Raw genomic sequence first — 12,514 nt, 5'->3', positions numbered from 1 at the left:
ACAATGCCAAGGTATAAAAGCCATTCATTTGGTCCATTCTCTCTCATGCAAACAAAGCCTCAAGCAACTAATATCTTGCATAGCTTTCTCTCTCTAAAATATACTGACTTTAGCATCGGAGGGGCCTTCCTCGGCTACACCCCCGGGGCTAGTTCACGTGTATTTGCTGTGCAGGAAATCCTCGGCTCCGCAGCTAATTGGACCGAGACAGACTTTCCCCTCTAGTTTGGGCCTTACAAGGTCCTATTGATTTCGTACCGAAACAATTTGGCGCCGTCTGTGGGGAACCTTACAAAAAATCACGTCAAAAAGCAATCCTACGTTCCTAATGACAAAAATGAATAAGAGCGGGAAAAATTCAAAAAGTGCGAGGAAGGGTGGAATGATCACGGTGAGGGAACGTCAACCTATCCCTCCTTCACCGGAGCCAACCCCATCTCCTCCTCCTTCTCCAAAACCGTCTCATTCCTCGTCGACTTCTGAGTCCCTTTCTCCTAATCATTTGTTGGGATTCTGGTGTTTTCTTCCTATCGCAAAAAATGCCAGCTAACAGAAAGTATATACGGAGTAGTTGAAAAAAAAGAGTAGGTTTCACCATATTTATTCACATTCTGAGGTCATAATTCTTTTATACTTAGATATATAAATCATATAGCTAATTCCTTAAAACTAAGACCACCAAAAATTTCTGCATATCATTTAAGGACATGGATTATAGACTACCAAACAATGGCTCAGTTAGAGGGATTGGATGCACATTACTCTGGATGTTTTATAAGCACGCACTCGAATTTCATACATACTATTCCTATAAAATAAGCAGTCAACAGACAATTAGATGATCTAACGAAGCTTCATAATATTGTTCCAAGCCAATGAGCAATAGTCAAAACATAGATATACCAACCACCTGTACAAAAAGCTCCAATTAGTAGTCCACCCCACCCAAAACCTAGTGAAAGTTAACTATAACTTTGCCTCACAACCGCGGTTAATTTGAACGAAGCTCCATGCCAAAGTTGCATTTACATCCTATTTATCATTAGCTATGCATATCAGTCTTAAGAGCACGTAACGATGCTATGCAGTAACAGTCTTAAGAGGTCTGCCAAAAGATAGATTAGCTAATCAGTACTGGATCAATCCCAGCCACTGGGTACAATATTGTCGTAACCATGAGTAAATCCATATTCTGGAGAGTTGTAAGGATCAGCAGCAGCAGATGTAGCATCAACAAAAGTATTAGCACTTGGAACATGGTCAGAGTAGTTGTTGGAGTAATCAGAATAACCAGAGTAGCCATTAGAAGCTTGATTAAAACTTCGGTAATCACGACCACCAAACTTGCCACTTCTGGAACGGCGACTACTGCTGCCACCTCCATATCCATAAGATGAGGATGTCTCAGCATATTCAGCAAGCCACGAAGGTACTTCTTGGTTACTGTCCTCCATAACCTCAATGAGTGCCTTGGAGATTGACATGTTCTTGTCATTGAAGAAAGCAGTTGCAAGACCCGAATTACCAGCACGTCCTGTTCGACCTATGCGATGAACATAGTCATCAATGTCACGAGGCAGGTCGAAGTTGATGACGTGAGCCACACATGGAATGTCCAACCCTCGTGCTGCAACATCAGTTGCGACAATAATTGGAGTGGTTCCGCTCCTGAAAGATCGCAAGGCCTTTTCTCTTTCCTTTATGAGACAATAGATTAAAGGAAATAAACAGTGTCACATTGAAGGAACAAATCAAGATATATACTTCGTAATAAACTTCCAAAATTAAAGAACAGCAAACGCATGCAGACAGTTAGTGTCTTAATAGATATTAGAATACTTAGATAACAAGTGAAAAGATAACTAAATAGAACCAACAATGGCAAAAAATGGTCATTACACAATCATAAAAAACTAAAGACCATTTAGCAGCAAATTTTAGTACAACATAAGACACAAAGAACTATTATAAAGCTGCAAAATACATAGTAGTGAAATTTTTTACACACACTTCATCCAAAGATATAATTGCAGTTGTGAAATCCTAAACACAATTTATCAAATGATAAAATTTGAAGTTGCAAGAATGGTTGGGAAGTTCGAAACATAATCAAGGGAGTTTTTCAGTATGCAAAGCTAATTACTTAATACTCCGTACAAGTTTTTTATTTAAACATTAATCATAATTGCAGAAAATTCTAGTAGGCTGTTAGAGGAGACTATGAAACTACAGCACGCAAGCTAGTAAGCTATCAGGATTCATGGTCATTAACACATTAAGGAACGAAAAAACCAAATTTCAGAAGAGTTTTCCTAATGCTAGTACAAGTGGGCAACAACAGAACAATTAAAAAGAACTAGTATAACACAGAGCTAAGATTGAATACTGACCCATTGTGCTTTGTCACCGTGTATTGCTGTTGCTGGGAAGCCATTGCCAGACAACCAGTACTCAAGATCATCAACTCCCCTCTTTGTTTCAGCAAAAACAATGGTCAAAGCATGCTGCAACAGACAATGTAAATCATATTTCTCAATTTACTACAAAAAAAATAAAGGTAATTTTTGAATTGACTAGTTCCGTAAGCATAAATGCTAACCTTTCCATTAGTTCCATTCAGCTTCTGAGACATGAGAAGATTCTTCAAATGCTGTCTCTTGTCGAAATCCCTAACAAACTCTATGTTTTGTTTGATGAGATCAGTGCTTGAACCAACTTTTCCAACAGTAAGAAATATGTAATTTGTCAGGAAATCAGCCGCAAGCTTCTGCACAACATTCCAATCAATATTAGTACATTCTAGACCATATATGTAGAAAGAAAATAATATGGTCAAGATACAGGTTGTAATGTTGTATGCATGACACATGCCAAACATTAAAAATAAAAAATTAAAAAAAAAAAAAGCTTCATTAAGCATTAGGCATGAAAATTTAATGAAGAAAAATAATAGCATAAATCTCAGGCATCTTTGTTGTTGGCCGTTGTTGGCCCTTGTTGCATCAGCATAACAGCATAGAGCCGATTTTCCCGTATCCCACCTTCAGCATGAGAATCTAGAGACATTGGGGTTATGCTGATGTTCATGAGATCATGACAACTAATGAAGGTCAATGAAAAAGTTCAGCCTATTCAGCTGACCAAATTCTGCCACATCTCTATCAATAGCCAACTCAAAGTTTCTTTCCTTATGCCTCACAGTGAGTCATCAACCGTTATCGTGGTTAGGACAATTGAAGTCAAATCAAACAACTTAGTCTATATACTAACACAGCACCATCTGTTTCTTGTTTCGGAGATCTAGCCACTTTCTTACATAACCTTACACATTAAACTATTAAAGAACAAGACGTATATGAAGAAAAATAAAAATCACTTTGAACACTCTCAGGCTCTCAGCTATTCAGCCACAAAGGCAAGATCTAATTAACTAAGCAGCATTCTGTTGGATATCTACTTTTACTTCATACAAACACATGAATTTTTTGGTCAAACAATGTGTTATGTGATACTTCTTGGTACTTGATACATAGTACTTTGTTTTAAGATTAGCATGTAAATAGTTACTCAAACATTTAAATAAATAAAACAATCTACTGCAACTGTCAGCAACCAAAAACATAAACAGGGTAATGTGGCTTACCAGATCATTAAAATTAAAAGATGAGGAGGGGGGGGGGGAGTAAAGAGAATTTTATAAGAGTTAACCTGTATTTCAGTAGGAAATGTGGCACTGAAAAGCATAGTCTGTCTTGAACCTGGCGGAGGCATATCCATCTGCTGGACAATCTTACGTATCTGAGGCCCAAAACCCATATCCAGCATTCTATCCGCCTCATCTAAAGCCAAATACCTGATCATACGAAGAGACACTTTGCCTCTCTCAACCATATCAACCAGGCGACCAGGTGTGGCCACAAGAATATCAACGCCCTTTGCCAACCTGTGAAGCTGTATATGGAATAAAACATATTAACTTTATCAGTGACAAATTTGTACAAATTGCTTTAAATATCTTAAACCAGATCAAGCTTCAAAAAAGAATTTACCAAACAGCAATACTAGAGGAGCATGCAATCTTAACTGCCCACAAGGGGAAACAGACTACAAGAACTAATGACTAGCATTATTTAACAGCAAGTTTGAATCTGAATCACAAATAAATATATAAGCATGAAATGACATTCAATGGCACTTCAAAATGGAAATAACAGGCTCCAGCGGTAGTTACATAATAACATAATGTTAATGGGTAACATATAAGTTACTAGAGTTCTTTTTTGGTACGCTTATGATAGTTTGATACTATAATATTTAGACATGCTAACGTGAACAGTTGCACTATTCTACTAGTCAATGATATCTACTTTTTTAATGTTTCTTTAAATGCAAGTTACGGCACAAAAATCTTATCTCTAATGCAAATATTTAAACATGTGAGAAAGGAACTGATAAAAACAAGTGTTATAGCAAAGCAGCCAAGGAAAGAAATCGCTTTTAACAATAAGATCTTCATTTTCACAGCCAAGGAAACAAATCCATCCCATAGTTCACTCAATAAAGCAAAAGGGAAACAAGGCGGGAAAAGAGCATAATCTTCCATATAAAAAATAGGAACGCTCAAGATACATGCTTATGTAGACATAATTGTGACATTATTGACACTTTCTACTACCCCTAGTACTACAATGCTTATTATATACAAGAAAGGCAAAGAGATTAAGTAATTACTTCGTAGCTAAAAAGCAGATGCTTAAAATTTAAACAACATGCGAGAAAGGAACTCGTAAAATCAAGAAGAAAAAGGAAAGTGAGCTAGGGAATAGTAATCCTTAACAAGTATAGAAGCACAAAAGAGATCCCTCTTTCCATGGCCAGGGAAACATATACATAACATTGCTCGCTCAACAAAGCACAATAGAAACAGGGGGAAAAGTAGAGCATGTACTTTTAACAAATTTTTTAATAGATTACAAACAACAACTGAAAATGTCCCAAATCTAAAGCAGCAAACACATATAAATAATTATGTAGACCCCACATTAACAAGTAATAAACTATGATCTTCTTGGAACATGAAAACAGAACATGCAATTTCCAATAAACAGAACATTAAACAATTCAAGATCTTGGGATTAATATACCTGCTCAGCCATGGGTGTGCCTCCATATGCTACAGCCACCTTAACTCTTGTCTCATAAGCAAACTTTGTAGCCTCATCATGTATCTAAAAATAAGCACACAAATAACACAATCATAAACCAAAAAAACAAATTCAAAACCCAATACAAAACCACATAATCAACCAAATTATCACCTGAGAAGAAAGCTCCCTAGTAGGAGACATAATAAGAGCAACAGGACAAGCCATCCTACCATCACCACCACCACCACCCCCACCACGAGACAACGGGGGCCGATAACGCGGAACCCGCTTCAAAATACCGGCAATGATCGGAAAACAAAAGGCGGCAGTTTTCCCGGACCCGGTTTGAGCACAAGCCATCAAATCCCTGCCATTCACAGCAATAGGAATAGCATGGCGTTGAATTGGGGTTGGCTTAACATACTTACACCTTCTAATATTCTCATTTAAAGCTTTCCCTAAATCAATCTCAGCAAATGTAGTCACTGGATTTGGCACATTTTCCCCACTAACTTCAACAGGGATATCCTCGTAAGCATCAAAGTTAATCATATTGGGATTATTAATGTTAAGATTATCAAGATTCTTAACTAATTCATTGCTTTCTTCAATAACCTCAAGCTCATCAAATCTCTCATTAACATCGTCATCATCAAATGGGTTTGGATAATCAGCATTCTCATGAACCTTTTTATCGCCTCGACTGCCGAGGTACCCGATACCGCGGCGAAAGGGTGCACCACCACCTCTTCCACGGCAGTGGGACCCACCGAACCCGGATGATGAATTCGGGTCTTCGTTAATCCGACCGCCCCCACCACCACCGCCGCGGTAGGATCCACCAGACCCACCTCGGCCACGGCGGTGGGACCCACCGAAGCCATGTGGGGTCTGACCCGACGACCCCGTAGGAGGTCGGGTCGACCCGAATAGAGGGCGAGTTGACCCGGATGAAGAACGAGTTTGGGAATTGATTGAAGGGAAATCAGAGCTGGTCCAAGGTGCCATAGTTTCTGGGTTTGTCGCTTTCAAATTTTTTTACCTTTTTAGGAAACTTGTATACAACGCAAACACCTTTCTTACCTACTAAAAATGGCAATAAAATTAAAAACCCAGAACATCAAACAAAGAAAACCCAAAAAAACCCCAAAAAAATTACAATGAAGAACCCTAAAAAAACTAGAAATTAATATAGTACTGAGAAATCCACCACTTTTCGAGCGATGAATCAACACAAAAGTGAAGAATTGGAAGGATTTTGGCGGTTCATTTAACGACGGATTTTTGGGAAAAGAGATTAATTTTTCTGGGAAAATGTAGTGAAAATATCAGTTAATTTCAGTACATTAGAAGAGAGAGATTGTACTAAAAAGCAAACTTTTCGGGTTTTTTTTTTTATAAGGGAACATGGAATATGAAGAACCCACCTAGTAAGATGTAATATTAGAGGGGAATAATGAAGGGGTAAAAATGGAAAAATGGGGAAGAGAAAAATCCGCCATGAAAGCAAGAGCTTTGGTTGTTGTTGAGAAAAGGAGGAGAGAGAAAGAGTGTGAAGTTGGAAGTGGAAAGGACAGTACTATACTATTCCCCTATACCGAGAGGTGGCCAGTGGGCCGGGTTGGACCCAGCCCACCCTAACTCGCACGGCTGGTGGGTCACGTGGGTCCGACCCGGTTTCAATCCGGCACAGCCCGGCACAGCTCGGATTTAATCCGGGTTGTGTCGTGGGTCCAAAATTTTCGACACAACTCATTTCAACCCAGCTCAGTTTAACCCGTTTGATTCGACCCAAATCGCACAACCCGTTTTGACTCATTTAATTCGACACACCTAGCCCGTGAACCCACCTAACCCGACCCACCTGGCACAACCCAGCCCGCACGGCCCACCCGCACGAATGACCCACCCAACCCGCACGAGCCAACCCACCTAACCCGCACGCATGACCCACCCAACCCGCACGCATGACCCACCCAACCCGCACGGCCGGCACAACCCGCACGGCCGGCACAACCCGCACGGCCCGCACAGCCCGCACAATTCGCACGACCCGCACGGCCTAACATCCATTTTAAAAAAAAAAACGGCTAGTTTTTTGTATCTAACGGCTAGTTTTTTAAGTGTATGATCATCCATTCTATTTTTCCTATAAATACCAATTCCATTTCACTCAAATTTCCACACAAATTCAAGCTTTCTTTCTCTCTTACTTAAAAATTCTTATTGTTCTCAAATTCTCAAGTGTTATATAGAGTTATATTTTTGTTAAAAAAAATCTCCTTAATATTATTATTAGTATTCTTAAGATTCTAAAAAAAAAAAGTTCTTCTCCATATTATAATTAGTAATCATACAAAAAAAAAAATGAGCTCAAGAGGAGGAATGGGAAGGAGTCAAAGTGGTGGTCGAAGTGGTAGCCAAAGGAGTGGTGGTGCAAATTTTTCGTATGAAATTAATACGGAAAATTTAAACCAATTTGTCAATGAATATGGAGATTATGGTTTAGGAGATAGGCAAAATATTCAAACGTCTCCACCACAACATTTCTCCCACGAGTCCCACCAATCATCAAGTTCAGCTATGCCACCTCCATCGCAACCAACATCTCAACCTTCATCTCAAGGTAATTTCTAATTAAATTTTTATTGTTATGAATATTTAAAAAAACTATTATTAATGATTATAAAGTTAGTTTAGTTTCCAATTTTCTATGATTTACAATTAGTTAATTACCATGAAAAATGCGTTTAAATAAGTATAATTAAAATATTTAAAATTTAAAAGCTTATTTTCATGAATAGCATTTGAAAATTAATTTTAATAATTTGATTTATGAAAGGTGGTGGCGGTGAAAGTAGAGGTCGAGCACATTTTTCTTGGGTGTGGAAACATTTTGAACGAGTTGAGGTCACACCCCCGGGATGGCAACCTGGTCAACCAAAGAGGTTCACGTGTACATGCCTAGTTTGCAAGGCGCTAGGTGCAAATGTCAAGTCATATAATTGGAAAACGGGAGATGGAACCGGAACCTTGAGTCGGCATTTGCAAAATAAACACGACTTGTTCGAAAATGGCCCCCGTCCTTCGGGGGGTGGCGTCCAAACACAATTGGGTGGATACATGAACCAACCCGGCGGAGGTACACCTTTCATTTATAATAAAGATAGAATGATTGATGAAATGAGTACTTTAGTTATTGCTAATGAATACCCTTTTAGTTACGGTGAAAATGCAAACGTTGAGCATTTTAATAAAGTTGCATTACAACCTGCATTTACTCGTGTCCCCCGAAATACCCTAAGACGTTATACACAAACTTCTTATTATAAGTATAGGAGTGGTTTGATTGAATTATTTCGTACTTTTGATGGTCGTGTTAGTTTTACAAGTGATACATGGACTTCTAGTTTTGGCGAACCTTTTCTTTGCATTACTGCTCATTGGGTGGATGATGATTGGTTTATTCAAAAACGTATACTATGTTTTCAAGCTATGGAAGAAAGGCATACCGGTTTTAACATCAAAGTTCGTATTTTGGATTGTTTAAAAGAATTTCACTTGAATAATAAAGTTTTTTCTTTGTCTCTTGATAATGCAACTGCAAACACAAAGTGTATTGACTATTTGAAAAATGACTCCGAGTTGAATTTGTTGTTGGGTGGTAGTCTCTTGCATGTTAGATGTTGTGCTCATATTTTGAATTTGTCTGTTCAAGAGGGTCTCGCTGAGTTGCAACCATTGCTAAACCCAATTAGAACAGTTATAAAATGGATTAGGATTACTCAGTCAGTTAGAAGAAAGTACATAGCTATGTGTAAAGAGAGAGGTCTTAAGAAAAGACAATGGTCTATTGATACCCCTACCCGTTGGAATTCTACTTTCAAGTTGTTGAGTGATGCTATAAAGTATCGTGATATTTTGACCCAACTTTACAATGAGACTCGTGTTGATCCTACTGAGTTAATAACCGAAAGTCATTGGACTAATGCTTCTTTTGTTCGTGATGTTTTAAATGCTTTTGATAGTGCAACTCATATTTTCTCTTATATTTATGAGCTTAACGTTCATTTAGTCATAATTGAGTGTGTTAAAGTTGTTCACACCATCGAAGAGCATATGAAGATTGATGGACTTCGTCCCGTTCTTGATAGCATGAAACGTAAGTGGCATACTTATTTTAGTGAATTTCCAATCATTTATGGAATTGCTGCTATTCTTGACCCCGGTGTCAAAGCTGAAGGTTTGGAAAATCTTTTAGAATTTTATTATACAAGTTTAAGTATCGATTATGATGTTAGTGAATATATTAACAAATGCAAATCTATTTTGGGAGACCTTTATGATCATTATGCATCTATTTATGGTTTTGATTTGGCAACACCAACTACTACTAGCACTTCCGATTCTAGATTTGGTTTTCTTGATAAAGTTATGAAAAAAAAACACAAAGCATCTACATCATTCTCATCATCATCTTCTTCAACACTTGCTATTAATGATTATTTGTCATATCAACATGAGACCAACAACAACTTTCAAATTATAAAATGGTGGCAAGAACATAAAAAAAGTTTTCCTATATTGGCGAGAATTGCAAAAGATATACTTGCAGTTCCCGCTTCATCTGTTGCTTCCGAGTCTGCTTTTAGTGCAGGTAGAAGAGTGTTAGATGAAAAAAGATCTCGCTTAACTCCGGAAAGCATTCAAATTTGTGTTTGTAAGAAAGATTGGGATCAAGCTGAAAGAAGAACTCAAGGTTTAAAGGAAGACGAAGACGATGAAGATGATCCTGTGATGATATTGGAGTCGTCAACGGATGATGCAGCTTCCGGGGATGATGATGCAACAAACATGGGTGGCTAGAAAAGTCTAAATCAGGTACGCTAAGAACTACGTGGGCTTTGATTCTTTCGGGATACGTAGGCAACTTATTTTTCGAAAATTACAATTTAATTGCAAAATTAAATTTTAGTTTTCTAAAGATAGGTCCAAGCCCCCCCCCCCAAATTTCAAAAGAAGTACAATATAAGAACTACGCTGGCTTTGATTCCTTATTTTATAATATAAGGATACGTAGGCATCTTAATTAAGAGCAAGCCATCAAATTGTTAATTTTGTAAAAATTAAAACACCACACAACCCACCCGACCCTAACCCACGAACCCACCCGACCCTAACCCACAAACCCACCCGACCCTAACCCACCTAACCCACAAACCCACCCGACCCTAACCCACTAACCCACCCGACCCTAACCCACCTAACCCACAAACCCACCCGACCCTAACCCACTAACCCACCCTTCGACCCACCCTAACTCACTAACCCACCTTGACCCGTCTAACCCACGAACCTAGCTCGACCCACCCATGACCCGTCTAACCCACAAACCCAGCTCGACCCACCCACGATCCGTCTAACCCACAAACCCAGCTCGACCCACCCACGACTCGTCTAACCCACGAACCTAACCCTGGTGTGTCCAACTTCTCCGACCCAACCCACGACCCGGCCCACCCTACCCTACGTGTGTCGTGCCGTGTGTCATGAAACCCCAACCCGCGACCCACCTAACCCTAACCCAGCTCGCACGACTCGCACGGTGGACACCTCTACCTATACGGCTATACCCGTCTAGAATCTAGAGCGATGTATTGGCTGAATCTCTATCAAATGACCGTATTGCCCTTCTGATATTTTTTGGAAATGGAATATGTTGTTTTTTGGTACAAATTATATGATTTAGTTTGATCCGATTTTATTTTTGGACAATATTGTATACTACTTCCTCCATTTTTTTTAAATACATCACTTTTTTTCTTATGGGTGTTTTTTTTTTAAATGCATCACTTCTTTATTTGTTAACTTTATACTACATTTTATCATTTTTATCCCTTACTTTAAACCCCACTTAAATTATTTTATCATTTCTCTCTCTTCCTGGTCCCCACTTATATAATAACAATATTTACTCTCCCTCACATTCTTTCTCTTTCAGGGTCCCCATCTAACTTTTACTATAATAAATTATTCACCCACTCACAATATTATATTACTCTCTTAAAACTCTGCGCATCACCAAGTGATGCAAATAAAAGAAACGGAGGGTGTACTTAATAGATTTCAAGCTATATGCCTTTTGCGAGGATATTATTCTTCCTTGAAAGACAGGGTTTTCTTCTCTCCATATCAAAGATTGTTCTTCTTTATTACCTTCGTTTTTTTAGTTAGACACACTTTCTTTTGACTATGTGCATTTGTGCATTGCCTTATGTGACTTAAGGAGCATATAAACTAAAAAGAAATGAGAGAAGTATTTAATATATCTAGGATTTAAAAAAAAAAAATTAGATTGTTCTTGTAAAGAAGATGATTTGGATTCAGACTGGTTTAGGGTTTTTCATCAATTTTTCTATCCGAATAATTATAACACGATATTAGAAGGTGAAGTCCTCTAACTAGAAAGATGCAAATACATCGAAGGACACTGTTTGAATCAAGGTTAAAGCAGTGAAGATGGACTTGTGCTCGATCGAGCATGCTTAAAATTAAATGTTTTGATTATGAAAGTTATGTTAATTCTTTTAGTAGTAGTAGTAGAAGAAGGTCAAAAGTTAGATAAATCAAGAATTAGGAAAAAAAAATCTTAAAATAAACTAAGTTTACACCAAGTGGCTTTATTTTGTAGCCATTCATTACCTTTTTTAACTTTTTTTTTTTTTGGGTGCAAGAGAGGGGCAAGCCCCGAAACAGAAAACAAACACACAACTAAAAGCAAAAAGAAAACGAAAAAAAAGAAAACACAAAATAGTAAAAACCCCCAAACTAATGCTAAGTTTTTCCTCTCAAAACAAGCCTAGATCTAGCTCCTCCACTCAAATCCTCTAATAAAACGGCCCGAAGGTCCCGGGGGACCGCTTCAAAAATCGCCATTTTTTGAGGAGAGTTGACACCATAATTAGCCAACCAATCCGCAGCTTGGTTTGCTTCCCTATAGCAATGACTAATAATCACCTTCCAACCCTGACGCAAAATAATGGCTTCACACTTCCGAATGATATTGATGAAAGGAGAGTTAGTCGGACATGGCTCAACTAACATACGGACCACAATCTCCGAGTCGACAGAAAGTTGAACAAATCGATGGCCTCCATTCCAGGCTACAACAAGCCCGGCCCACGCAAAACGCCCAGCAACTCAGCCTTGGTGTTCGAGCACACACCACAATTAGTAGCAAAAATCTGAGCCTCCATTCATTACTTCATTGGTGCCTTTTGTTATATGGGGCTATTAAGGCTATGTTTATGTTTAGTTCACCTTAGTTTTGTTTATTTTATCTGGACTTTTTTTTTAATCTGACTTGA

At 38.4% G+C, this 12,514-nt stretch overlaps 1 protein-coding gene across 1 annotated transcript; it reads right to left on the bottom strand.

Annotated features, from left to right (window-relative positions):
* Positions 1–834: 834 nt before the first annotated feature.
* LOC110707931 (DEAD-box ATP-dependent RNA helicase 37-like) lies at positions 835–6,760 on the bottom strand. Its single transcript, XM_021886014.1, has 6 exons — positions 5,319–6,760; positions 5,145–5,228; positions 3,709–3,951; positions 2,600–2,767; positions 2,391–2,504; positions 835–1,697 (listed from the first exon to the last, which is right to left on the bottom strand). The coding sequence occupies exons 1-6, from the start codon at positions 6,153–6,155 to the stop codon at positions 1,140–1,142; spliced, it is 2,004 nt and encodes a 667-aa protein (XP_021741706.1). The 5' UTR covers positions 6,156–6,760; the 3' UTR covers positions 835–1,139.
* Between the last annotated feature and the right edge of the window lie 5,754 nt (positions 6,761–12,514).

Source organism: Chenopodium quinoa, unplaced genomic scaffold, assembly GCF_001683475.1.
Source record: "Chenopodium quinoa cultivar QQ74 unplaced genomic scaffold, ASM168347v1, whole genome shotgun sequence".
Taxonomy (NCBI): Eukaryota; Viridiplantae; Streptophyta; class Magnoliopsida; order Caryophyllales; family Amaranthaceae; genus Chenopodium; species Chenopodium quinoa.
This window is presented reverse-complemented; position numbering and strand designations above follow the sequence as displayed.